The sequence below is a fragment of the Sciurus carolinensis genome, chromosome 19 (genome assembly GCF_902686445.1).
Source record: "Sciurus carolinensis chromosome 19, mSciCar1.2, whole genome shotgun sequence".
In the NCBI taxonomy this organism is placed as follows: domain Eukaryota; kingdom Metazoa; phylum Chordata; class Mammalia; order Rodentia; family Sciuridae; genus Sciurus; species Sciurus carolinensis.
The window spans coordinates 2,355,310-2,381,197 of NC_062231.1; the positions used below are offsets into that span (position 1 = coordinate 2,355,310).

The 25,888-nt window shown below is 55.8% G+C and overlaps 1 protein-coding gene across 1 annotated transcript; it reads right to left on the minus strand.

The window, feature by feature from the left end:
• Nucleotides 1–55: 55 nt before the first annotated feature.
• Nucleotides 56–24,673, minus strand: Podxl2 (podocalyxin like 2). The gene is made up of 8 exons (XM_047534497.1): nt 24,550–24,673; nt 16,262–16,537; nt 6,356–7,137; nt 5,234–5,308; nt 3,561–3,717; nt 2,955–3,016; nt 1,130–1,309; nt 56–620 (listed from the first exon to the last, which is right to left on the minus strand). The coding sequence occupies exons 1-8, from the start codon at nt 24,620–24,622 to the stop codon at nt 408–410; spliced, it is 1,818 nt and encodes a 605-aa protein (XP_047390453.1). The 5' UTR covers nt 24,623–24,673; the 3' UTR covers nt 56–407.
• Between the last annotated feature and the right edge of the window lie 1,215 nt (nt 24,674–25,888).

The following is a 25,888-nucleotide window of genomic DNA, read 5'->3' on the forward strand; positions in this document are numbered from 1 at the left end:
CAGCGGCGCCTGGCCCCGCCCCGGCCGTAAACACGCCCCGCCCCGCCCCGCCTCCCGGAAGTAAGAACCAGGCGAGCAGGCGGACTGGCGGCCCGGCCGTCTCCGGGCGGGTTTAATGAAGTCCCTGGCGGAGCGCACAGAGCGCCGCCCGCCGCCCGCGGGCCCGGGGTTCGCGGGGCCGGGAGTGGGGGAGCTGTGCCGAGGTCGCTGTGTGAAGTCGGGGGAAGCGGGGGGTGCCGCGCGCCGAGGGCCTGGCCGCGGGATCGCGCCGGGGTAGGGGGCGCGGGCGCGTGCGGGCTCCGCGGCTGTCTGCTTCGGGGCCGCGCTGCTCGATCCCCGCGCGGCCCCGGCGGGCGCGAGGCCCCGACCCGGATCGCAGGCCCGCTCGGCCTGAGCCTGGCCCGCGCTCACAGGTGCGTGTCCTCCTCGAACACGTCCGAGTCCTCCGGGTCCCGCTTGCCCCCCATGAGCGCGCTCCAGCTCCCCGGGCCGTTGATGGCCCCGCCGCCGTTCAGGCTCGGCTGCTTCTCCTGCATCTCCGACTGGCTGTCGCTGGCCACGTCCAGCGTGGGGTTGTCGTGGCAGCCGTTCTCGACGAAGCGCAGCTCCTCGCCATGCGACTGCAGCGGTGGGAAAGGGCGATGGCCGAGGGCTCCGCCTTCCCGGCCCGCGCAAGACCCGCCCGGAACAGCCCGGGCCGGTGCTGAGCAAAACCCTACCCAGGGCCCTCCCAGGGGACCCCCTGAAGATTGCAAGCTCCCGCTTTTCTGGTGTCACACCGCACTCCTTAATCCTTTGCACTAAAAAACCCTGTCGCCTCCCTGGAAACGTATGATCCCTTCCAACGCACAAGTCAAAGTCAAAACGCGTGGAGGGATTTTGACAGGGTCCTGTCCCCTTCCTCTTGGGAAACCTCCACGCTGCAGGAGCCTCTTCTAGGCGCCTGCGCACCACCTGGCCCAGGGCCAGTGCCACCTCCCTGCGGTGCCAGGCTCTGACGAGTGGCCATCTGGTCCTCCGCACAGCCCTATGCAGCCAGGACACTTGGCCACTCCGCCTGCAGGCAAGGGCACCGAGTCCGGGTAACCGGCGTCGCCCGCCTCCGGGGCCCCGCCCCGCCCCAGCTCACCACGTGCTTGAGCTTGGGCAGCCGGCGCTGCCAGCAGTTGTAGAGCAGGCCAAGCACGATGATGATGAAGCAGATGACGCCGATGATCACCAGCACCACAAAGAGCGTCCCGTAGTCACTGCGCACCTGGGTGGCCCGCGCCTGGCAGCTGCTCGTGGTGGAGTAGTTCTGAATGCCGATCTAGGGGCGGGAGGGGCCGGGTTCGTTGGCTGAGGGCCTGGGGTGGGGGACAGGCTCCTGACGCCCCGGGGTCTGCACCTGTGCTCGGCAGGGGCTCGTGTAGGTGGGGCGGGGATCCGGGCATCACTGGCCATCGTGGGCCCTGGGACAGTGCTGGGATGCTCTGGGCAGCCCTGGCCTCCTGATCCTCCTGGAGTGTCACTGATCACATGGTGACAAGCTCGCGCAGCTGGGTGTCTGGATGGGCCTGCGCTCTCTGCCAAGAGGCTGCTGTGCCCGCCAGGGCTGGGCAGAGCTGTCTTCACAGCTGAGCCTCGTGGCCAGAGGGGAGCCAGGTGGCTGTGAGTCAGAGGCCAAGCCACAGCGGCTCAGTTCTTCCACGGTTTCTGTGAACCATCTGCATATTTTGGGGACTTTTGTTATTTCAGTTAACAAGGGTCGGTTTTTCTTGCTGGAGTCACCTGCCAGAGTCCTTGCTAAATTCATCCCAGCATGCCTTGGGGCCAAGTCAGTCTGACTCAGGGGCGGAATACCCAGGGGCAGGAGAAAAGGTAGGCACGCCTGTATAAAAGGTCAGGGTCAGCCCAGGTCTCCGTCACCCCCGCCACCCTCCGTGTCCATGAGCCCAGGATCCCAGAACTGGGAAAGACCTGGGTGGCAGCTTAGTGAAAGGCTCAGGTTCTTGAGTCACACAGGCGTGATCCCTACTAGCTGTGCCACGATAGGCTAGTGACCTCACTTCTCTGGGCTGCAGCTCTCACCTTAAGTGGTGATACGACAGGACCCCAAGGGGCCTGTTAATCGTTACGACCCCACTGGTGGCAAGGAGGACTGAGGGGACTCGATGTGGGCTGGTCCTCGTGAGCACTGAACGTGTTTACCAAAGTAAAACACCAGCTCGGAAACGGCTTCCCTTGCATGGGACAGATAAGGACGCAGCCCAGGGTCACACGTTCCTATCTAGTGTCACACACTGCGGCACCCTCAAGAATGAGGACGACTGACAACAGGCCACTGGCTTCCACAGGAAGAGGGCGAGGAACGGGAGGCTGCTGAGGAGACTGGGAGAATCATCTGGGACCCCTCCTTCCCCCAGCTGCTCTGGAGAGGCTGCCGTCTGTCCCTTCAGCTGCGTCTCCCCAGATGGGCCCGGGACTCAGCAGCCTGGGAGGGCCAAGGGTGCCTCCCAAGACGGCAGGGCTGGTTCCCAGTCCCTGCCCTGCACCCCAGGTCCCCAGCTGGAGGAGCAATGGCTGACGGCCATCTGGAAGTACTTGGTCAGTAGCTCCTGTGGAACGTTCTCGCGGTTTCTAGAACCTGCCGCACCCCTCCTTCCAGGTGCTATGGGGTGTTTCTGCTGTTTTCCAACTAAACACCCCCCAGAGCCCCCCTCTTCTCCAAGCCCTTTCCGACTCCCGCCCTCTTACCACGACCCCATGCCCCTTCCTGTCCCTGCCTGGTTGGTGAAGGACCACATGCTCAGTCTTCCCACCCAAGGCCTCAAACCCACTCGCAGAAGCGTGAATCTGTATTGTGCTTCTCTGAACCATGTGATGTAGTGACCCCCTGTCCTCAGGGAAGCCCGCGTGTCCCCAGTGCTTGAGGATCAGGAGCAGTTTGTGAATCCAAGTCCTTGTACCCTTACCTCCTCCAGACTCCTGCGGATGTCACCCAGCATGGAAAGGACATCTTGAGTGGGCACCACCCCTGGGAGGAGAATCACTGTCATCAGCACGGCCATTACCCCTGTGGCCTCTGCATGGATCCCTAGACCTAGAGCCCGTCTTGGGACAAGGCCCGAGCCACTTCAACCCAACTTCCTGGCTGTAGTTGTACCCAGATCCCCAGGGCGCATGCGCGTGCCATATGTGCACACACGCACCAGAAGCGCAGGAACGCGCACACCGCACACATGCGTACAGCTCTCCTATGCGCGCCTTCCATCATATTGCCTTAGTGGATGACCAGGTACCAGGTGTGGCACGGGATGGCCACCTCTGCAGCTCCTCCACGCCCCTCTTTCCCACGCACCGCTAAGTCCCCACCTGTGCTGGAACCACACCTGGTTCCCTGCGCCCTGCTCCTGGTCCTTCCTCCGCCTTTGCCCCAGAGCCCAAGCCCGTCAGGCACCTGGGGCCTCAGCCAGGAAGCCCTGCAGTCGCGGAGATCCAGTTCCAAGGCCCGGTCTGCGCGCCCCCTGGCGAGGTCTGCGAAGCTCGGCGCAGGCCCCCGCCCGGCCGCCCTCGCTCACCCTGCTCGCCCACCAGCGCCATCAGAAGGTGCTGCTCCTTCTCGCTGGGCTTGCTCAGGGAGATGTGCCAGTCCCCGTGGCGGCCGCTGCGGTGGCGGGGTAGCACCTCCTCCACCAGGGCCAGGAGCTGGAGCCCTCGGTGCCGCCGGAACACCTCCTACGGGGTCAGAGCGCCCGGTGCTCAGCGGACGGCGGAGCCTCCGCGCCAGGGCCGGCCCCCACCCCACCCTTTGCTCAGCGGCCTCAGGCTGAGAAGGCCCCTCGGGCTCCTCTGATCAGCTCTGGGGACCGGCTGTGAGTCAGCCTGGCTGCCCGGTGGGATGGGGCTCCCGCCACTCTGGTCTCTGTAGGTGAAGAAGGCACGGGCGCCTCTGGACTCCCAGGGGAGCTGGGCGGACAGGTGACGGTCCGCAGCCTGGGTTCCTAGAGCACAAAGGAGCATGGGAAGCTGCGCCTGGTGCCTGTGTGGAAGTCTGGGGTTGGGGAGGGTACAGAGCAGGGCAGGGGATGTGACCAGGCCACGACACAGCCCCTGGAAGAGGGGGACTCAGTCTCGTCTGGCCGCCAGTGCAGAAGTTCGCCCAACAGCCACCCAAAATCCCCTCTGTCACTGCAGAGATCTGGCCCTACTGTGGCCAATGACAAAAGCCATGTGCGTGCTCTTATTATGGTGGTGTCCAGCAGGCCCCAGGAACTGGGCCAGGATGGAATGTGCTGGACCTTCGGACTCCTTCCGGTCCTGTTCAGATGCTCCTGACCACATATCTGCATCATGACGTCTTTCCAAATGGAAACAAGAGTCCGGTCCTAGACAGGCACGCAGTGGAGGGGCCCAGAGCCTGCCCCCCGGAGCACAGCCACCAAGTCACAGCTGGGAAGAGACCTTGCTTTGGTCCTAGGGCCCAGGACTCCCCAAACTCCCCTCCAGCAGCCCTCCCCTTCCTGGTCGGGCAAAGCTGCTAGATCCCCTGTTCCCAGCCTCCACTGTTCCCAGCCTCTGGAGAAGACGCCTCCCTCCGGCCGCTTGGCCCTCCCTTGGGTGCCGTGCTACAGAGCACACAGCCAGGACCACGGGGAGGCAAGAGCCAGGCACTTGGCCACCCTGAAGTGGCCCTGCCACTCCTGGTCTCTTTCCTGCTATAGCCCAAGCTGTTCCCTGCTTGTCCTTCCAACCTTAAGGTCACTGAAGGTGACGAAAGTGCTGGATCTCAACGTTGGCCAACTCAGTGACCTCACAGGCAACAACTCAGTTCTAAACATGGGGACCCAGAGCCAGCTCCCCAGGACTAAGAAAGCCCTCAGGTGCAGTTGCTGTCATCCCAGTGGCTTGGGAGGCTGAGGCAGGAGGATCGCAAGTTGGAGGCCAGCCTCAGCCACTTAGCAAGGCCCTAAGCAACTCAGTGAGACCCTGTCTCTAAATAAAATATAAAAAGGGCTGGGGAGGTGGCTCAGGGGTTAGACCCCTTAGAAAGTTTAAAATGCAATCTCGTTTCCTTTCCCCCTCTCCTCTCTCCTTCCCTCCCTCCTGTCCCCAGTCTGGTGTTGGGTTGCTGTTTTGTTTCGGGTTGAGGGTGCTGGGTCATCCTTGGGTCGGGCTGGCCAGCCTTCCCTGCCCCTCTGCCCGGGTCCTCCCTCCGGTCCTCCCGGCAGGCCCAGCCGCGCTCCGCACTCACACAGTCTATGTTCTCGGTCATGTTCAGAATGATGTAGTTCTTCCCGGCCAGGTTGCTCCAGTCCTTGCAGATGACCTGCAGCGGGAAACGACAAGGGTGGCCGGATAAGGGAGGCGGTGGGGACTGAGCCAAGGTCTCTGCGCCTTCCGGGAAGCTGGAAGATGCGGCTGCTGCGGGTCTGGGGAGCCAGGTGGGACGGATGACCTCAACAAGGTGACATGCTGAGGGTCCTGCCAAGACCACAGACCCGGTGTCTTCAGGGACCAAGCAGAGAGAAGGCCAGGCAGGACACCCAGAGCGGGGAACTGTCCAGGGGGCCAGGCTGTGAGCAACCTGTCAGGGACTCTCGGGCAGGCTGCTTTGTCCTGTTCTGGGGGTCACGGGCACATCCTGTTGGGGTGTGGGTGTCCCCAGAAGCCCCCGTGGAGACAGTGCAGGAAGGTTCAGAGGAGACACGATCGGGTCCTGAGAGCCTCAACCCGGTCAGTGCCTGGCTCCCTGGGGGATCCGCTGGGGGCACCTGGAGGCAGGTGGTGTGGTGAGGAGGTGGCACTGGGGCCTGGCTCTGGGGACACGTGTGCCTCTGGGAGTGGAGTCTCTCTCTGCCTCCTGGTCCCCAGGGGAGCTGCTTCCCTGCACCACACTCTTCCTCCATGATGTTCAGCCTCCCCTCAGGCCCGAGGAACGGAGCCGGCCGTCTGTGGACTGAGCCCTCTGCCACCGTGAGCCCCAAATCCACTCCTCCTCCTCTACAGCTGTGCTGGTGGGTCCTTTAGTCAGAGCGGCGACAAAGCTAAGACAGACCCCTTTCCTTCCCTTGGGGTCTGCGGGCATGAGCACGGTGTGTGTGCGCATGCGCGTTTGGCTGTTGGAAAGGCGTGTCAATCACCTGCTGAGCTTCTCGTCCCAGCAATAGAGAAGGCTGGGGTGGCAGCGGTGGCCCCTGAACTGATGCAAACCAGGAGGGGCCACTGAGCTTCTCCAGAGGTCTTTGCGCTCAAGTGCGGCTGGGCCGTGAGGTGCGCGACCTTCTGACCACTTTCTTGGGGCTCCTTGTGATGTCCCCGTCCCGCCCCGTCCCGCCCCGCCCTGGGGAGGCCTGGACGAGGGTGCCCCCCTCACCTGTGTGGAATCCCAGGGGGTCCTGGAGGGAGCGGCGGCCACCGGGCCCTCCTGCGGCTGCTGGCTGGGAACGTCGTGCCCCAGGGTGGCAGAGGGAGAGGTTGGCTCCGCGTCTTGGGAGGCGGGTGGGAACGAGGCTGAGGTCCTGGGGTCAAGGCGCCCCCCGCCTGGGGCTCCGGTGGGAGGGGATGCAGCCAGGGATGGCAGGTCCCCTGGCCTGGTCGCCAGCCCGGGGGCTCCTACAGTGGCCTCTTGGCTGGGTTCTGGAGGGACCTCAAACTCCACCCCGAGTCCGGCAGCTGGTAGCATGGTGGCCCCCGCCTCCTGGCTGGGCAAGTCCCGATCCCCCAGGGTCACGGTGCTGGGGGTGACAGACGGCGGGGACGGGCTGGGCTCGGCACTGCTCTCGGCCTCCACGCCTGAAGACGCCTGGTCCCCAGAGTCCTCGGGCCTGTGTCTGCTGGGCCCTGGACTCTGGCTGCTGCTGCTGGGAGGAAAGTCGCCAGCCTGCGTGGTGGCCTCTTCCTGGGAGCCGCTCACAGGCAGCTCCTCCTCCTCCTCCTCCTCCTTCTCCACCTCCTCCTTCTCCCGCTCCTCCTGCTCCTCCTCCTCCTGCTCCTCCTCCTCCTCCTCCTCTTCCTCCTCCTCCTCCAGGGGCACGTGCCAGGGAGGCTCCACCAGATTCATTTTAGGCAAGGGCGAGGGGAGGTTTGGGAGCTCCTGAGCCTGCTCGGCGTCTTCCAGGGGACCCGACTTCTCGCTCAAGTCTGGGAAGACGTAGTCTAAAGACAGAAGGAAAGGTTCGCGCGCTTGTTCAGCTGCTGACTGGGCCGCACTTAGTGGTGGCAAGGACTACAATCCACTGACGGGACAGGGAGGCATCGGACTCTTGGCCACGTGGGGGAGAGTAGGAAATGAGGTCAGGGAGGAGGCGGGTCAGCCTGTAGAGGAACTCGGGATTTGGTACCTGGGATTGAACCCAGGGGCGCTTCACCACTGAGCCGCATCCTCAGCCCTTTTATTTTTTATTTAGAGACAGGGCCCCGCTGAGTAGCCAAGGCTGGCCTCCACCTTGCGATCCTCCTGCCTCAGCCTCCCAGCCCGCTGGGATGACAGGTGTGCGCCACCGCACCCGGCTGATTCTGATTTTCATTGGTGGTTATCCTGAAGAGGCCTGGGGTTCATTGCAAAGCCAGGTAGCCTGATCTCTAGAAGGTGTCCTGACTGCTCTGCTTCAAAATCCGATTCCTAGAAATAGCAGGGCACCCAAAATCCCTTCTCCCACCAACAGTGACTGGAGGACCTAGAGAGCTGTAGAAGCCTCTGGCCTCAGTCCCTGGCCTCTCTGGTCCTCCTCACATCTTTTCTACATGACAGGAAGAGAGAAGCGTTTAAGTACAAAGGCCATGATCCGCGTGTCTCAGGTCCTCACACCTCGCTGGGGATCCACCAAGAAGATCCCAGAGCAGCTCAGTGGCAAGGACGTCAGAGAACCTCTCCTGGCAGGTCACTGTGAGTGTCTTGTTGGAATCCCCAGGTGAAGAAAACACGTGTCATAAAAATAACGAAGAAAATGTACATCAAACCATTAATGGCTATCATTGAAATGTGCCGTATACAACACTCCAACCTTTCACCATATGTATTCCTGTGTTCATTAAATTTGGGGTACAGATGTGTATTATTTTTATTATCCTAAAGGAAACCATGAAGAGCCAGGTCCCTCCAGGCATGGTGATGCATACCTGTCATCCCAGTGGCTCGGGAGGCTGAGGCAGGAGGATCACAAGTTGGAGGCCAGCCTCAGCCACTTAGCAAGACCCCATCTCTAAGTAAAATATAAAAAGGGCTGGGGAGGTGGCTCAGTGATGAAGCACCCCTGGGCTCAATCCCAGGTACAGAGAGAGAGAGAGAGAGAGAGAGAGAGAGAGAGAGGAGGCATACACCTATAAGCCCAACAACTTGTGAGGCTGAGGCAGGAGGATGGAAAGTTCGAGGCCAGCCTCAGCAACTTAGGGAAGCTGTCATAAACCTGTCTTAAAATAAATAAAAAAAAAAAAAAAGGATGGGGATGTAACTCAGGGGTAACGGCCCCAGTAGCAGTACCCACCCCCAAAGCGTAAGAGGGAAAAGGAACCCTTAGCAGGCAAGTTGGAGATGAAGGAGGAGGAAATTGGCACCGGGAGAAGAGAAACAGAGGAGAGAGGTGGAGACGCGGAGCCTGAGAGAGGGCGAGATCCAGAGGGAGAAGGAAGACAGGGGACACGCCAGGTCCACCCAGCTCTTTAAGATTCCCGAGTAGGTTCCAGAGGCTGCAGGCAGGGGACGTGGACACCAGAGCAGCTCCTGGGATGTGTGGCCAAACCCCCAGCGCCTGCCCGTGACCGAGGCACACCTGCAGCCCCAAGCTGGACAAGCATGCTGCGCAGACGCCCAGGGACGGCTAAAGCCAGTTCGAGGCCAGACTCAGCCACTTAGCCGAGGGGCTGCAGAGACAGCGCCCCTCCAGGCAGAGGCTCCGGTTGGGCTCGGCGTGGAAGGGCAAGGGATGCCCGGGCAGTGGGTGAACCCACGAAGCCCCGGGCCACCCCGATTGCAGGCGGCCGCCCTGGTCCCGGGGCTCAGCGTCTGGGAACCGCACGGTGCGGTTACCGCGCCCCCTGGCGGCTGAGACTGGAAACGCTCCCTTCCCCACCGTTCTGACCTTCAAACCCCCAGAGGCTGGGACTTTACTGGTTACGTGGGGTCATGTGATCGGAGACCCTCGCCCCCTTTTTAACTAAGGGGGCTCAGAAAGGGGAGCATGCTGGCTCTCAGTCTTACTGCTATGGCTTTGACTTAGGGTCAGAGTCACATCCTGGTCATTTAGTCCAACACTGCCCCTTGGCTTGGGACTGCCAGGGAGAAGCACTAGCACCATCTTTTCCTGCTCCATCTGCATCTCTGTGGCCACCGCCAAGATGGCTGAGGCTGGGCCTGAGTCGCAGAGTGGTTGCTTCAGACTTCTATTGGCAGCCGTTGGAAATCTGGGTCCCCTCACCTCAGGAAAGGGCCTGGCCTCCGTGCACAGAGGGTGTGTACCCAGCCCTCGACGGTGTGATGGCTGTTATGAAGGCCACCTAGTGCTGGGCATGGCGGGCGCACGCCTGAAATTCCAGGGGCTCGGGAGGCTAAGGCAGGAGGATCGCAAGTTGGAGGCCAGCCTCAACAACTTAGCAGACTGTGTCTCAAAATACTAAATAAAGAGAGCTGAGGACATAGCTCAACGGTAAAGTGCCCCAGGGTTCAAGTCACAGTACCGAAAAAAAAAAAAAAAAAAAAAAAAAAAAAAGGCAAGAATTGTTCCAGATCAATAACAAAAATCTCACTATTATCTTGCACCAATAAAAAAAATTTTTAAAGGATTTGTCTTGGCCTCTTTAGAGAGGCATGTCTGTGTTGTGAGCTTTTTTTCTTATTCCTCCCTATTTTCTTAAACCTAACTGTGATGGTTTACAATGTAAGCCTATTTCTTTGATCTAGTAAGAAAGGACCGCCTGCTAAGCATTCCTCTAAAGGAGAAAAAAAAAATCTACATATTCCCTTAGGAGCCTCTAATCGAGCTGATTTTATCACCTTTTTCCTTTGTCACTGTGACAAAAAAAGACCTAACGAGAACAATTAGAGGAGGCAGTTTATTCTGGCTCTCAGCTTCCGAGGTGCAGTCCATGGTTGCCGACTCCACAGTTCTGGGCCTGAGATGAGGCAGAACATCATGGTGGAAGGGCTGGTGGAGGGAAGCTGCTCAGGATGTGGCACCAGGAAGCAGAGAGAGCTCTGCTCACCCTCTGTGAAAACTTGGGATTTTCTATGGTTTTGTTTTGTTGGTACTGGGAATTGAGCCTGGGGGTTACTCAACCACTGAGCCACCTCCCCAGCCCTTTTTATATGTTTTTTAGAGACAGGGTCTCACTGAGTTGCTGAGGGCCTCGAAAGGTGCTGAGGCTGGCCTCCACCTTGCGATCCTCCTTCCTCAGCCTCCCAGGTTGCTGGGATGACAGGTGTGTGTCACTGTACCCAGCAATCCTTCACGGTTTTGAGAGTGGCTACAAGAGAGTAAGTACACAACCAATGTTTGCTGAATGCATCAATGAAGACTGAACAATATTTGCTAACTTGAAGGTAACGGATGCAGAAAGCAGAGCGGGTTTTCTTGGTACAGGTGGCTTATTTTAGTCCAGTGTGGCAGATATCAATGGCTCAGACAGACCCAGCACGGCTCTGTGGAGCTTCAGATCTCGCCAGACGGCTTGCTCCTCTAGGCTTTTTTCTTTCTTTCTTTTCATCTCACTATGGTACTTTTTAAAAAATTTTCTTTTCTGGTGCCAAGGGTTGAACCCAGGGGCTCTTAACCCCTGAGCCCCATCCCCAGCCCTTTTTACATTTTATTTAGAGACAGGGTCTCACTGAGTTGCTTAGGCCTTGCTAAGTGGCTGAGGCTGGCCTCCACCTTGCGATCCTCCTGACTCAGCCTCCCAAGCTGCTGGGATGACAGGCGTATGCAACTGTGCCCAGCAATGCTGGCTTTTGTTCCCTAATTATATCATGTTCCATTTTTTCCCCTCATTCTGGTTGTGTACAGGGTCTCCTTGCCCAAGTTATCAAGGGCGTAACGGCCTTCCTTCCTGTCTTCCAGGGTAGCCATCAACTCAGAGATGACCTTTGGCATCAGTTGAAATATTAATGACCTGACTCGTCTGGTCAAGACGGGGAATTGGAAGAGGCACCGTGGGGCCAGAGACCTTGAATGGTCACTTTAAACGTCCTTTTAGGTTAATGTCAAATTGCTCAAAATTGTCCCCTGAGTGCAACTCCGGGGCCAGTTATTCAACCAAGCGTTAATGCAAAAACACTTGAAAGTCAGAATAGATTTGTAGGAAGCAGAGGAGCACGGGAAGACCTCTGCAGTATATTTAAAACTACTTCTTAATGGCCAAACTCAGTTGTCATCAAAGAGATACAAATTAAGGGATGCAGCTCAGTGGTGCAGCGCTTGCCTGGCATGTGTGAGGCCCTGGGTTCCATTCCCAGCACTGAAAAAGAACAAAAAAAAAGAAGTAAAAATTTAAAAATATATGCTCAGCCAGGTGCCGTGGTGCACACCTGTAATCCCAGCAGCTTGGGAGGCTGAGGCAGGAGGATCAGGAGTTGGAGGCCAGCCTCTGCAACTTAGCGAGTCCCTCAGCAACTCAGCGAGACCCTGTCTCTAAATAAAATAGAAAAGGGCTGGGGAGGTGGCTCAGGGGTTGAGCAGCCCTGGGTTCAATCCCTGGGACCAGGAAAAAAAAAAAAAAAAATGTCAAGCATTCAGAAAATAGAATTTCACCTCTGCCCCAAGGCAGCAATTTAAAAGGGCTCAGGATGGTGTGGTTTTTAAGGATTCCTATCAGAGCACAGATCACATAATGGAAGCCTGAATCAATCCAGCCTCCACACTCCAAGAAATGACAAAATGGCAAGTCCCTCTAGCCCTGGATATGTCCTCCCTAACTCTGAGGTTGCAGACATGCGTTTGTGGGCTTGGGACGACGCTGTTAAGTGAACCGGTGAGATGTGTATACTGCCGTCATCGTTTTTGGTAAAAGTCTGTTTTATAGGTATTTCCCATAAGGGAAAAGAAACCCACAAAGATACACACACGCACATCCCCCAATAACGTTAACATTCGCTGACTCTGGGCGATGGGATTATGGGTGATTTTTATTTTCTTCTCTTATTTGCATAAAAAAAAATTTGGTACTGAGAACTGAACCCAGGGGTGCTTAACCCCTGAGCCACATCCCCAGCCCTTTTTCTATTTTATTTAGAGACAGGGTCTCGCTGAGTTGCTTAGGGCCTTGCTAAGTGCTGAGGCTGGCCTCCACCTTGCCATCCTCCTGCCTCAGCCTCCCATTCTGCTGGGATGCACTACCATGCCTGGTTGCATTTGCAATTTTTTTATCAGCTGCTGTGTGTTACTAGCATAAAACAAAAACTGCAGGCCTTTCTTTTTCCCCAGTGTCTAGGTGGAAGTGCTTCCTTTTATGCTCCTGTCACCTGGTTCTGCAGGTATCAGCCCACCCCTCTCAGTGACTGTCCCCAGTAAGTGTACAACGACCCATATAGCTGCAAATCATTCCTCAGCAGATACAATCGACAAGGGTCTGCTGTGCAGAATCCACTTCAGGTCCCAGCAGACAGCTGTCTTGATGATCTGGTTTCTCGAAACTTCATTACAGAGCATGATAATTAAATAGTCTAGCACGAACCATTTCATATAGAGGAAGGGGTAGCTGATCGTGAAATAGAAATCTCAGATTTGGGACTTAGCTCTGGCTCTTATTAACTGTGTGATTTAGTGCCACCTTAAAAATCTCTCTAACCCAGTTTCCAGGATTTAATTCATTGGGCTGCCATGAACTTAAAATAAAGAAACTACATCAAAATGATGTGCAAGCCGGTTACAGTAGCACACGCCTGTCATCCCAGTGGCTCAGGAGGCTGAGGCAGGAGGATCGCAAGTTGGAGGCCAGCCTCAGCCACTTAGTGAGGCCCTAAGCAACTCAGTGAGACCCTGTCTCTAAATATAATATAAAAAGGGTTGGGGACGTGGCTCAGGGGTTAAGCAGCCCTGAATTGAATAAATATGCGGAGGAGGAGGAGGAGAAGGGGAGGAAGAAGAACAAGAAAGAAAAAGCAGCTGTCACTGTTGACCAAGCAGAAACTCCACCAGCTCTTCCCATGGACCCCAGGGATCATCGCTGTGGAGCGGAAGAATGTCATGAGCTGTTCATTTACCAACAACAAATTAGAAGTGAGCAGTGTCACAAGGGCCTCGTGACAGTCAGATAGACCGGGCTGCCTCTTGCACGTACCATTCCCTTGGCAGGAAGCCACCGAGGTATGACTGCCCAGGAGATGCTGACCCCTAAGCTGTGTGAGCCTGGCAAAGGCCTTACCCTCCCCTGGCCTCCATCTCAGTTTGTCAAGCAAAGATAAAAAGTGCTGCCTTGTTGATCTCCCAGGGAGGTCGTCAGAACAAAATGAGCTCAGCGAAGAGAAAGTTCTATGATAGCACAGCAATGAGCCGGGAACAGGAACTTTGGGGCGGGGGGCCTTGTAGGCAGTTCCTAGGTCATTAGGGTCAGGCCCAAACAAAAGGGGCCTCCTGATCTTGGACTGGAAGCTCCAGAATTGTGAGGTAACTAAACCTTTTCTCTTTATAAGCAACTGCCTCAGGTATTTTGTTATAGTAAAGGAAAGCTGATGAATACATTTTTTTCCAGTGAAGATTCAATAAGAACTTATACCTCCTAACATAGTGCCTGGCACGTGTTAGCTCACGGTAGATGTCATACTTAGTGACAGGGAGTGGATCTGAGATGGATCCATCTGTCGCATGGTTTCCAGTAGTTACTGTTCTTGCTGAAAGTTGATTTTGATGTTTGGACGTCACTCTGTGTCAGGATGGTACTTTGACAAACTCACTCTGCTCGCTGCCTGGACTCCCCAGCTCACCTGCCCAACAGAACCCGCTCCAGTGGTGCGCTCGTCTGGTGGGGCTGAAGGCCACACCCCTTGAGCTAGGCCTTGGGTACACCTGCAGCCACTGAGCAGCAGGGAATGGAGAAGAGCTTCCAGGCAGAAGGGATGACAGGAAGAGGCCTGAGCCGCCGCTAGATGCTGCTGTCCTAAAGTCAGCTCTTGACTGATCAGCTCATCTCTGCTAAGCCGGAAGGATAACAGGCTGATCGGATGAACGAGTCAGACCCGTGCTGGGGAGGGAAAGGAGAAGGCCAGGGAGGAAGGCCAGGAGGCAGACTGTCTTGAGGACCTTCTGCTGTGTGGAACCTTCGCCTTCATTCTGTGGGGGCTGGGGTTCAGCCAGGTGTGTGTTGGTATAAAAAGTGGGAGCTGGCCAGGCGAGGTGGCGTACACCTGTCCTCCCAGCAGCTCGGGAGGCTGAGGCGGGAGGATTGGGAGTTCAAAGCCAGCCTCAGCAATGGCGAGGCCCTAAGCCACTCAGTGAGATCCTGTCTCCAAATAAAACACAAAATCAGGCTGGGGGTGGGGCTCAGGGGCCCTGGGTTCAAGCCCCAGTATCCCCACCACCTGCAAGAAAAAAAAAAGGGACCTGGATAAGCCCATGGGAGACCCACAGGTGCAAAGCGAGGGAAGGCTTCAGAGCGCCCCCCTGTGGCCTCAGCAGGAAGTCCAAGGCACAACTGCCTGTCTTAGGCTAGACATTCAGACCCAAGAGAGAATTGCTTAATACAAGGAAAAAGAGCCATTCCCTTTTAAATGGTGGGAGGAAAGGTATAGGAATGAATGAATTCCATGTGGCAATAAGTCACCTAAATGGGAGAATGCAATGAGATCCTATCTTACACCATTTGTCAAAATAAATTATGGCTAGATTAAATAAATAAGGAAAGAAGGAAAAAGAAAGAGAAAGGGAAGGAAGAGAAGAGAAGAAAAGAGAAAAGAAAAGAACAGGTGGGGGGAGAAAGGAGCATATATTTCAGGGAAGGAAAGGCTTCCCTAAACATAAAGCAAAGAAAAACATGCAAAAATGTTTTAAAATGTTTTGAAAGGAAGATAGTGTCAACCTTAAAAGAAAAGTGTGTCAAATGTTACCACAATAAAAATGGAAGCAACTGCCACACGCCTCTCATCCCAGGGGCTCCGGAGGCTGAGGCAGGAGGACTGCAAGTTGGAGGCCAGCCTCGGTCACTTAGTGAGGCCCTAAGCAACTGAGTGAGACCCTGTCTCTAAATAAAATAGAAAAAGGGCTGGGGATGTGGCTTAGTGGTCAAGTGCCCCTGGGTTCAATGTCAAAAAAAAAAAAAAAAAAAGGAGAAAGCAGTTGACAAACGGTTTCTATATATGCCAAAGAAAAGTGAGCGTTCTTTTTATGTGAAGATGTGTACAATAAAAAATTTAGAAAAAAAGAAGAGTAAAAATAGCAGCCGTTGACAGAGCAAGCCCTCGCTGCAGGCCAAGCACCGTGCCAGGGCTGACCGTGCGCTCATGCACGGGAGTGCAGCACCCTGGGGTCGGGACTGCCCTTACACCCATTTCAGAGACGACCCAGCTGAGGCTGGGGCTGCAGTTCTTGCCGAAAATCATGCTGCCGCTAGGTGGCAGTGCTGGGACTCGGGAAGCGGCCGGCCTCCAAAGCCTGTTCTCTTAATTACGCAAGGCTTCATTCAAATCAAAGACCCCGAGACGGTCATTGTATGCCTGTATCTACATATGTCTGCACCTAGAATATATATACATTATACAAAGATTATATATCATATGTAATATTGATTATCTATTACGGACATACAGAATAGTCAGAATATATATTTGGAAGATGTGTATAGGAAGCTCCAAATATATATATTCCATAGAGACTGTATACTCTTTTTCTTTTTTGGTGGGGGTAGTGGGGATTAAACCCAGGGTTCAGTCCCCAGTCCCTTTTATATTTTATTTTGAGACAGGGAGCAAAGGTGTAGTGGCACATGCCCGTCATCCCAGAGACTCGGGAGGCTGAGGCAGGAGGATAACAAGTTGGAGGCCAGCCTCAGCAACTTAGCGAGGCCCTGAGCAACTCAGCGAGACCCTGTCTCTAAATAAAATATAAAAAGGGCTGGGTAGGTGGCTCAGTGGGTAAGCAGCCCTGGGTTCAATCCCTGTACCAAAAAAAAAAGGGTTGGGGGTGCACAGAATAGGGCCTCACTAAATACACGTGCTTAGGATGAAAGAGGCACAAGCTCGCAGGTCTTGGCCTTGAAGTCCAGGTGGACGGCGGGCGGTAACACTGGGGCTGGAGGACGTGAGCCCGGCAGGGGCGGGTCCCAGCGGGGCGGCCTGGGGGACGCTCTGCGCATGCGCTACCTGCGGCGGGTCCCAGGTCCAGGCTGGAGTCGTTGAGCGCCTCCTCCTCCCAGAAGTACTGCGGCGGCTGCAGGATCCGGGACTCCTCGCTCTCCTCACTGGGGAAGCCGGAGCCAGGGGCGCCCAGGCCAGCTCCCAGGCCCATGGACTCACTGGGCTCCTCGGCGTCCAGCGGCTCCAGGCCCGTGGGCAGCAGGAGGTCCAGCAGGGAGGTGGAGGTGAGGCCCTCGGGGCCAGGCTCATCGGTCCCAGCTGCACACGCACCCAGGGACACTCCTGTGCAGACATAAAAGCCAGACGTTAGGACAGGGCAAGGGCGGCCCTGGGCTCTCGGCCCCTGAGCCACAATCCCAGCCGTTTTTATATTTTATTTAGAGACAGGGTCTCGCTGAGTTGCTTAGCCCTTCACTTTTGCTGAGGCTGGCCTCCAACTCGCGATCCTCCGGTCCCAGCCTCCTGAGCCGTTGGGATTAGACACTGTCTCCAACCACAAAGAAGAAGTCAAGGGCAGGGACTTGGATGACACCTCTTAACACGCAGGGGCTGCAAGGGGAATCTAAGAGGCCACCTTCATTTCAAAAAAGTCACAACTGCTCAGACCTCCATGTGGCGGGGGCTAAGGGAAGATAGAGGGAGATGGTTAGGGGACAGTGAGGACTCAATAGACTCGGCACCCTCTGGGCATGAGCTTATTCAGAGAGTGTCTCTGAGCTGGGTGCCGTGGTACACACCTGTCATCCCAGCAGGTCCAGAGGTCGAGGCAGGAGGATTGCAAGGTGGAGGCCAGCCTCAACCACTTAGCCCTAAGCGACTCAGCGAGATCCTGTCTCTAAATAAAATATAAAAATGGCTGGGGATGGGGCTCAGGGGTTGAGCACCCCTGGGATCAATGTCTGGAACCAAAAGGAAAATATCCCTATTTGTCAATTAATGATTACTTGCTATTGGTCTCCAGGAAAGTTGCTTAAGACCCTCAGGTGAGGTCTCAGTTTCCTCACCTGAAAGATGAGGAAGACAGGTGAAAGGACCTCCACCCACATTCCTTAACAAGACTAATATGTAGCGATGCCAAGGGAGTCTGCGTGTCTACCTCCTGCTCTGCCCTGGATGTACACTGTGACCTCGCTTGACTGAGTGCATGGAAAATTTTTGTGATGATCATAATAAAAATCAGATCTCAGCCAGACGCAGTGGCACACGCCTGTCATCCCAGTGGTTCAGGAGGCTGAGGAAGGAGGATCACAAGTCGGAGGCCGGCCTCAGTCACTGAGTAAGCACCTAGGCAACTCGGGGAGACCCTGTCTCTAAATAAAATAGAAAAAGGTGGTAAAGCTCCCTTGGGTTCAATCCCTGGCACAAAAAATAAAAAATAAATCTACTATTATTGGGGTCATGTGCTAAATGCTTTGCAAATGGTATCTGCATTGTAACCTCTACAGCCGCCTCATGGGGTCCTAAGCTGGTTGCAAGCTAAGACGGTGACAGGCCCCAAAAGACAGAGCACTTGAGACTGTTCTATCAGAAACAAGGCGTGTCGCGGGCAGGGGTCTCTGCGGCTGCGCGCTTGTCAGATAACAGGGCACCAAGAAGGTGGCCTGACCGGAGCCGATGGAGGAAAGAGCATTCAGGAGGGGACAGGGGACAGAGAGCTTGGTGCTGGGAAAGCCGCTTTCTACGCGGTCTGCTCTGCTGAGCGACCTTGGAACACCGCCCCCAGGCTTCAGGGCCTCAGCTGTCACTAAGGGCTGCGTCCCACCCCGAGAGAAGCACAGAATGAGGGGGTGCCCAGGAGGGGTGTGAGAACTGTCCTGCGAAGCACCGAGGCTTCTACACATGGGGGTCATTATCCTGTGTAAAGAGCAGAGACCTGGGAAGGGCCTGTGCACCCAGGCGCACGCCTGTCCTCCCAGAGACTCGGGAGGCTGAGGCAGGAGGATCGAAAGTTGGAGGCCAGCCTCAGCAACTTAGCAAGGCCCTAACTAACTCAGCGAGACCCTGTCTCTAAATAAAAAATATAAAGGGCTGGGGAGGTGGCTCAGTGAGTAAGCACCCCTGGGTTCAATTTTCAGTACTGAAATAATAATTAATAATAGTAATAATAATAATAATTCATGGGCCTAACTCTGAGCTTTAGAAGGTCAACTCATAACTACAGGGCGGGCCCACGGTGAGGCTGGGCAGGTGGGACTCGATGGAGCCGCTGGCTGGGAGGAACCCCCACAGGAGAGAGCTCTCTGCTTCCTGCTCTCCTGGACTCCACACTGGAGGTCAAGGCGCGGCCTGCAGGCGGCCTGGCTCCAGGAAGCTGAAGCCCCCACCTGTGTCCGCATAACCGACGCACCTGCCGAAACACTATGGTGATCAATGTGGGGGTCACCTTCCTTGAAGTTCCCTTCTGTTCCCAGGAACGGACGGTAGGATGGTTTAGATGTGAGGGGTCCCCCAAAAGTTCATGTGTGAGACAGTGCGAGAATGTTCAGAGGAGAAGTGATTCAATTGAGAGGTGTAAACGAATCAGTGGGTTAATCCACTGATACGGGTTAACTGGGTGGTGACCGTAGGCAGGCAGGAAGTAGGTCACTAGGAACTTGCCTTTGGGGTGTGTATTTTGCCTCTGCTGGGGAGAGTCCTCCCTGCTTCCTGGTGGCGCGTCCTGAGCTGCTTTCCTCCCCCACACCCTTCCGCCATGACGTTCAGCCTCACCTCAGGCCCAGAACTATGGAGTCAGCTGACTACAGAATGAACCTCTGAAACCATGAGACCCCCAAAAACGTTCCCTCTCCTAAGCTGTTTTTGTCACATCTTTTGATCACAGTGATGAAAAAGCTGAGTAAAACAGATGAATTAAGGATCTCGGATTCTTTCTAGCCCAGAGCTTTCCACGACCCTTCCACTCAAATTTGCTCAACGTCATTGGAAGAACCTAAGATATCCACCCATCCTATCCATGTATCCATCCACCCACCCATCCATCCATCATTCATTCATCTATCCGTCCATCCGTGTGTCTATCCATCCATCAATCACTCATTCACCCATCAGCCATCCATCTGTCCATCCACCCACCTATCAATCTATCCACCTATCCATCCACCCACCCATCCATCATCCATCCATCCATCCATCCATCCATCTACCTATCCATCCACCCATCCATCCATCCATCCATCCATCCATCCACCTATTCATCCACCCACCCATCCATCATCCATCCATCCATCCATCCATCCATCCATCTACCTATCCATCCATCCACCCATCCATCCATCCATCCACACACCCATCCATCCACCCACTCGTCCATCATCCATCCATCTATCCGTCTATCCATCCATCCATCCATCCATCCATCTACCTATTCATCCATCCATCCAGCCGTCTATCCATCCACCCATCCACCCATCCACCCATCCAGAGCCCTAAAAGCCACAGAGTCACAGCACTGTACTCACATGCTCAGGACACTGAAAAAGAGAAGAAAAGATGCTGGGGATGTTCCCTAGTTTCAATGCAACCAGGGAACGCTCCATCGACTGGTTTCTTCCGCTCAAAGGGGCGTGCCTCCTACATGCCCACATTTTCCACAAAAGCAAAGCAGTCAAGATCGCAGAAGCAGAGGCACGCAGACTTGGAGGCGGCTTCGGAAATATTACAATCCTCCAGGACGTTACAGGAGTTGTTTTAGCGGCACCCCCCAAAAATTCCTCCCTGCGCTCGCGCCTCCTCCAGACCTCCCTCCAGAGCAGCGGTTGCATGAATCACCTGCGGCTCTTGATTCCGTATGCATGTGCCAGGCTGCTGGTCCGCAGACCGCACTTTGAGTAACAAAGCTCAGAGAAATCTAAAATGCAAATCAGGCCCCCACCATCCCGTCACCAAGACAACGCAGCCAGATGCTTTAAAGTGGCAGAGACTGACACCCGGTACCTCCCTCCACTCTGCTGTGTCCCCCCCCCCCTCCCTGCTCATACTCTGTGGGGCAGGCAAACTGAGCTTCTAGCAATTTCCAGGACCAGACAGTCTCTGGTGCCCTCTGGGGCTTGGTACATGCTATTCCTCCTGCCTGAGCTTCAGCTGCCCCCCATCCTTCTTCCTCCTGCCCCCAGACTCAGCTCCTGAGCGTCCTTCTCTGGCTGCTGCTCTCGGTGAGGTACCGCTCCTTTCCACGCAGCATGCTGAACAGTTGTCTCAACAAATCCTAACAATCCATCAGATGACTTCCCTTGTTCGTGGTGAGCCTGTGGACAATCTGTCCCTTGGCACTTCGACCTTGGAATTCCAGTTCCTGGCACACAATAGAGCTAAGTAAATAAATAAGAAATAGGTCCAGCCCGGCATGGTGGCCATGTCTGTCATCCCAGTAGCTCGGGAGGCTGAGGCAGGAGGATCGCAAATTGGAGGCCAGCCTCAGCAACTTAGCGAGGCACTAAGCAACTCAGTGAGACCCTGTCTCTAAATAAAACAGAAATTGGGGCTCAGTGGTTAAGTACTCCTGAATTCAGTCTCCAGCACTGGAAAAAAAATTAATTGAAAACAATGAAGGATCAAACATGAGTTGCCTCCTCAAATCTCCGAGTTGTCTCTCTCAGATCTCAACTGAAGCATGGTAGAGAAGAAGCTGCTTCCATTTAGGCTTTGGTGTGGCTACCCAGAAGCACCTGCAACTCCCGAAAATTGGCCCTGCCCTGACCAGGTAAGTGTGACCAGAGGAACCCTGTTTACTACGACTCAGGTGAGATCCTCCATTCTCTGACCCTCTCTCTGCCAGTCAAGCAGACAAGTCACAGACTCTCTGTAACATCTCTCCCTTCCTCTCTTTGTCTTCCTCTCTGAATGGTCTGTGATAGGAATTATTATTATTATTTATTTTTTTGCAGTATTGGCAGTTAAACCCAGGGATGCTCTACCACTGAGCTCCATCCCCAGCCCTCTTTTATTTGGGGTCAGGATCTTGCTAAGTTGCTGAGGCTGGCCTCAAACTTGTGATCCTCCTGTCTCAGCCTCCCAAGTCACTGGAATTACCAGCATGCACCACAGCATCTAGGTAGTGTGGTAGGAATTAACAAGGTACTTTGAAAACATGCTGAAAAAAAGGAACCTGGTATTTTCCTGGTCTTTTATCCCTTCTCCAGTAAACAGTTCCATTGTCTTGAAGTTATTTTTTCCTACAATGACTGTTTTGTCTGTATATAGACCTTGATATTTTCAAAAGCGTTGACAATGGGTAATTATTTAGGTGCTTACTAGAGGATACTTCTTTTCAAACTTGTGTACCATGAGATGACAATAGCAACTAAGAACTAGCCATTCTGTCTGTGATTACTTTTGTGCTTAATAATTAATCTGTCTTGCCCGGCACAGTGACACACGCCTGTGATCCCAGCAGTTTGGGAGGCTGAGGCAGGAGGATCGCAAGGTGGAGGCCAGCCTCAGCAACTGAGTGAGGCCCTAAGCAACTCAGCGAGACCCTGTGTCTAAATAAAATAGAAAAAGGGCTGGGATGTGGCTCTGGGGTTCAGTGCCCCTGGGTTCAGTCCCTGGTATCAAAATAATAATAATAATTAATCTGCCTTCATTGAAACCCCATCTGACTTAAAATTTCAGAATTACACTTTTTGCATGACTGGGTTTTTTCCCTTCTAGCACCTATAGCACTCCATCATTGCCAACAGAGAGGGCGAGAGAAGAAAGCACTTGTGCAGAAACAGAGGATTAGCCTCCAAGAAAATCTGACCCAAACTCAGAAAAAGAGGCCGATAAGACAAGCTGACAACTTAGAGGCGGAAAAAACAATATGTTGTGTCTCGCTTCTCCAAATGAGCTCCCCGCCACCTTCTGATCCAAACCCTGTCTGATTTCCACCCGTCGGCGACACCCCCAGCTCTCCATGATTGGCAGCTTTGAAATCCAGAATTTCCCAAATCCTTGGCACACGCCAGCCTGGGAGGTACCCGGCAGCATCTGTCATACGGCCCCCACAGCCTCGAGTGTCAGCCACAACAGAGATGGTCTGGCACTTACAGCCCGCCCCACACGCACACCTACACTCCTGTGTGTGCGCGCGCCTCTCCGAAACCACGCTGGAGGGTCCCTGGAGGGATTCCACACGAAGGTGTGCAAGAAAGAGGCTCACGGCTAGAACACGCGTGCCCAGCAAGCACGGAGGTAAAGCCATTAAACCCATCCATCATGAAGAGGCCACACGGGACAGGAGGAGGAAGGCAGATTTTTATTTTTATTTTTTGGTCCCAGGGATTGAACCCAGGGGCGCTTAACCACTGAGCCCTATCCCCAGCCTTTTTTATATTTTATTTAGAGACAGGGTCTCGCTGAGTTGCTGTGGGTCTCGCTAAGTGGCTGAGGCTGGCTTTGAACTCGCCATCCTCCTGCCTCAGCCTCCCCAGCCGCTGGGATGACAGGTGTCTGCCACCACGCCCAGAGAAGGGCAGCTTTTAGTCACTAATCCACAGCTAGTTGCTATGGATTGGAGCAGTTAGAGCCAGGCTTAGGTCCCAACAGACTTTGTTGGCCAGCCCTGTATGATTGTCACACAAAGAAACAGCAGACTTTCTTCCAAAGAGGATTTAAGGTGGGCAGGATTTAAGGATTAAGGGAGGTTTGAGGTTGTCTGACACAGACAGCAATGGACATTTTATTTTCTGTGTGGAGAAAAGGTACCTTCACTGAACAGAGCCTTCCCCAGGGTGCGCATAGGGGCATAAGAGGCCTCTTTGTCCTCCTGGCCATCTTGGCTGGGGTTCTGTCATTGGGAGTCCCTAGGTAATGGCCTGTCTCATTGTCACATCAAGCAAAGACTGTTCCTGCCCTCATGCATACACCGCGGCACATAGCTCTTTCAATCACACACATCTGTACCTGATGTGCTGTTTCTTTGTGGGTTCCCTGGGTGCGAACTGTCTGGTAGCCAGTGTCCTGTGCCTATGGCGAGGTTCCCAAGCACACATTATACTAATGTTTTCCTTTTTTTTTTTTGGTACTAGGGAGTGAATCCAGGGGCTCTTAAACGCTGAGCTACATCCCCAGTCTCTTTAAATATTTTATTTAGAGACAGGGCCTCCCTAAGTTGCTTAGGGCCTTGCTAACTTGCTGAGGCTGGCCTCCCACTACCATCCTCCTGCCTCAGCCTCCAGAACCACTGGGATTACAGGGCGTGCCACTGCGCCTGGCACTAATGTGTTATTCTCATGTGCCCACTGGACCTGAAATTACCCAGGGCTATCGCATGAGCCCTGGCCCCACGCACACACTCATTCCAGTACCTCTGCACCACCAACATTCACACCTTAACGTGGGCTCAGAACGCGGTCCCCCTCGCCTGTGCTGAGGCAAGGAGAAGCTGTTCAGCCCCGTCCTTATCTGACCCACCTTTGTAGACCGCTCTTCTCCCTCTCCCCATCTCTGTAGCGACAGCGGGCCTCCTGAGCTGTCACGCCGCTGCTGCCCAGCCCCTTACACACACATCCACACCCCTCAGCCCCATGTCTGCCTCCTGGTGGCACAAACGTACCCATTTCCCGCCTCCCTGTCACGCACCCCGCCACACACACACATCCCTGCGCCCCTGTGAAGCTGCTGAATGGGAACCACGCATCGGAGTCTCACACACATCCCTTGAGTGGCAGCTGCGTAGGAGCTATCCAGCGATGTCACTGTCACAGAAACCTGCCCGCGGCGAGCGTATCCACCCCCATTTTTGGGGGGGAGATCCTAATAAAGTCACCCCGCACGGTCGAGCGGGGACACACATCCACTACGACGCACGCTGCTTCCAGCCCCCGGCCGCGCAGCCGTGGGCAGCTCCCTCCCACCTCCAGGCATCCCCGGCCCCCGCGCCCGAGGCCCCGGGGACCGTTCCGGGCGGCCTCTGCACCCCGGGCGGCTGTCACCCGACGCGCGTGCACACGCCCCTGCGCCCGGCGGGGCCGCAGCCCGCGCACCTGTCACCTGGCCGGCGCGGGCTGCGGCGCGAGTCCCGGATTCCCGCGCGGCCGCGCCACCCGCGGGCGCTCCTCCTGCCAGGGTCCGGGCAGGGGCGGGACCGGGCCCCGTGCGTGTCACCGCGCGCCGCACGCACGCCCCCGCCGGGCCGCGTCTCGGGGGTCGGCTCGGCGCGCTGGCCGGCGCCCGCCGTGGCCGCCCACGGCCTCCCCCGGGCGCGGGGCGCGGCAGCCCGGCCGGGACACGCGCGCCTTTGTTGGCGGCCCGGGGAGCTGTCCAGCACGGCGCGCCCGCCGCCCGCCCGCCGGCCCCGGCCGCCGCGCACTCACCCCCGGCCAGCAGCAGCAGCAGCGGCGGCAGCAGCAGCGGCGGCAGCCGGGCGGCCCGCAGCAGCCGGCCCATGGTGCAGCCGTCGCCGCCCGCAGCCGCAGCGGCGCGGCGCCCGGGCCCGCGTCAGGGACCGCGCTGGCGGCGGCGGCGGCGCGCGCATCGCCCCATTGGCCCGCGCGGCTGTCACTCAGGCCCGGCCCCGCCCGGCCGCGTGCCGCGGGCGCGCCCCCCGCGGAGACGAGGCGGGCGCGCGGGCGGACGCCCCCTCCGCAGCGCCCCCGCGCCTGGCGGGCCAATCAGCGCCCGGGAGGCTTCGCGGGGCGGGGCCGAGCCGCCCGGAGTCCGGGCCTCGCACCTCGCGCCTGACAGCTGGGCGGGCACCGAGGTCCTGTCACCCACCGGCCCCCGGGGAAGGGTCAGCTGCGTCCAGAGACGCCGAGACTGATGACGACGTGGAGGTGACTGCTCATTCCAGGCTGTCGGAGACGCGGGGTCTGCAAAGGCTTCTCAGGGTGCTTGGGTTGGAGGGCCCAGAAGGTCAAGGAGCGAGCAAAGGACCGGACTTAGAACCCAGAGGTCTAGTTTGCTTCTTTTTCTGGGGAGAGGGGCGCCGAGGATTGAACCCAGGATCACTCGACCCTTGAGCCACTTCCCCAGCCCAATTTTGTATTTAGAGACAGGGTCTCATCGAGTTGCTTAGAGCCTCACTTTTGTTGAGCCTGGCCTCCAATTCGTGATCCTCCTGCCTCAGTCTCCGGAGCCCCTGGGATGACAGGAGTGCACCACCGCGCCCGGCGTCTAGTTTGCTTCTTTACTTCCAATGGGCTCCCAGATCTTGAGCATCTCTCTTCTCACCTGTAGACCCAGGTAAGAAGAGAGATGCTCTGAGTCGCATCTGTCTGTGGGAGCTGCTTCTTCGCTAACTCGTTTTCTGGCAAGAATTGCGGTGGTAAATAAAATAGATACTGTCCTTGTCTTCACAGTTCAGGGTAGTGAGAAGACAGACTGGAAAAACCCAGCGCCATGTGACATATAATTACCATTGTAAGTAAGGTGTGTTAAGACATAAAGGGCTATTCTGAGACAGCGTAGAGGGGGAATTGAACTTGAGCATCATTGACAAGGATGAGAGCGCCTTAGGTGGGGGGTTGCATTTGGGAGGGAACATTCTAGACAGAAAAGCCCTTTGGTGATTCTCAAGTTAGAAAGGAGCCCAGTCTCTTTTGAAGAACAGAGAAAAGAATCCACTCTTTTAGACTTACTGCAGCCTAAAAATCTCCAGCCACCATTATTTTGTGGAACTTTACTTTATATATAGTAAGTTAGGAGAACTTTTTT

What these genes read in the sequence shown, in the direction of transcription:
- Podxl2 (XM_047534497.1), bottom strand. Translation starts at nt 24,622, where the DNA reads ATGGGCCGGCTGCTGCGGGCCGCCCGGCTGCCGCCGCTGCTGCTGCCG. An exon ending in TCCGCAGGAGTCTGGAGGAG is followed by an intron (nt 1,310 to 2,954) that starts GTAAGGGTACAA and finishes TCCCGCCCCTAG; the next exon opens with ATCGGCATTCAGAACTACTC. An exon ending in TGCCCAAGCTCAAGCACGTG is followed by an intron (nt 621 to 1,129) that starts GTGAGCTGGGGC and finishes CCACCGCTGCAG; the next exon opens with TCGCATGGCGAGGAGCTGCG.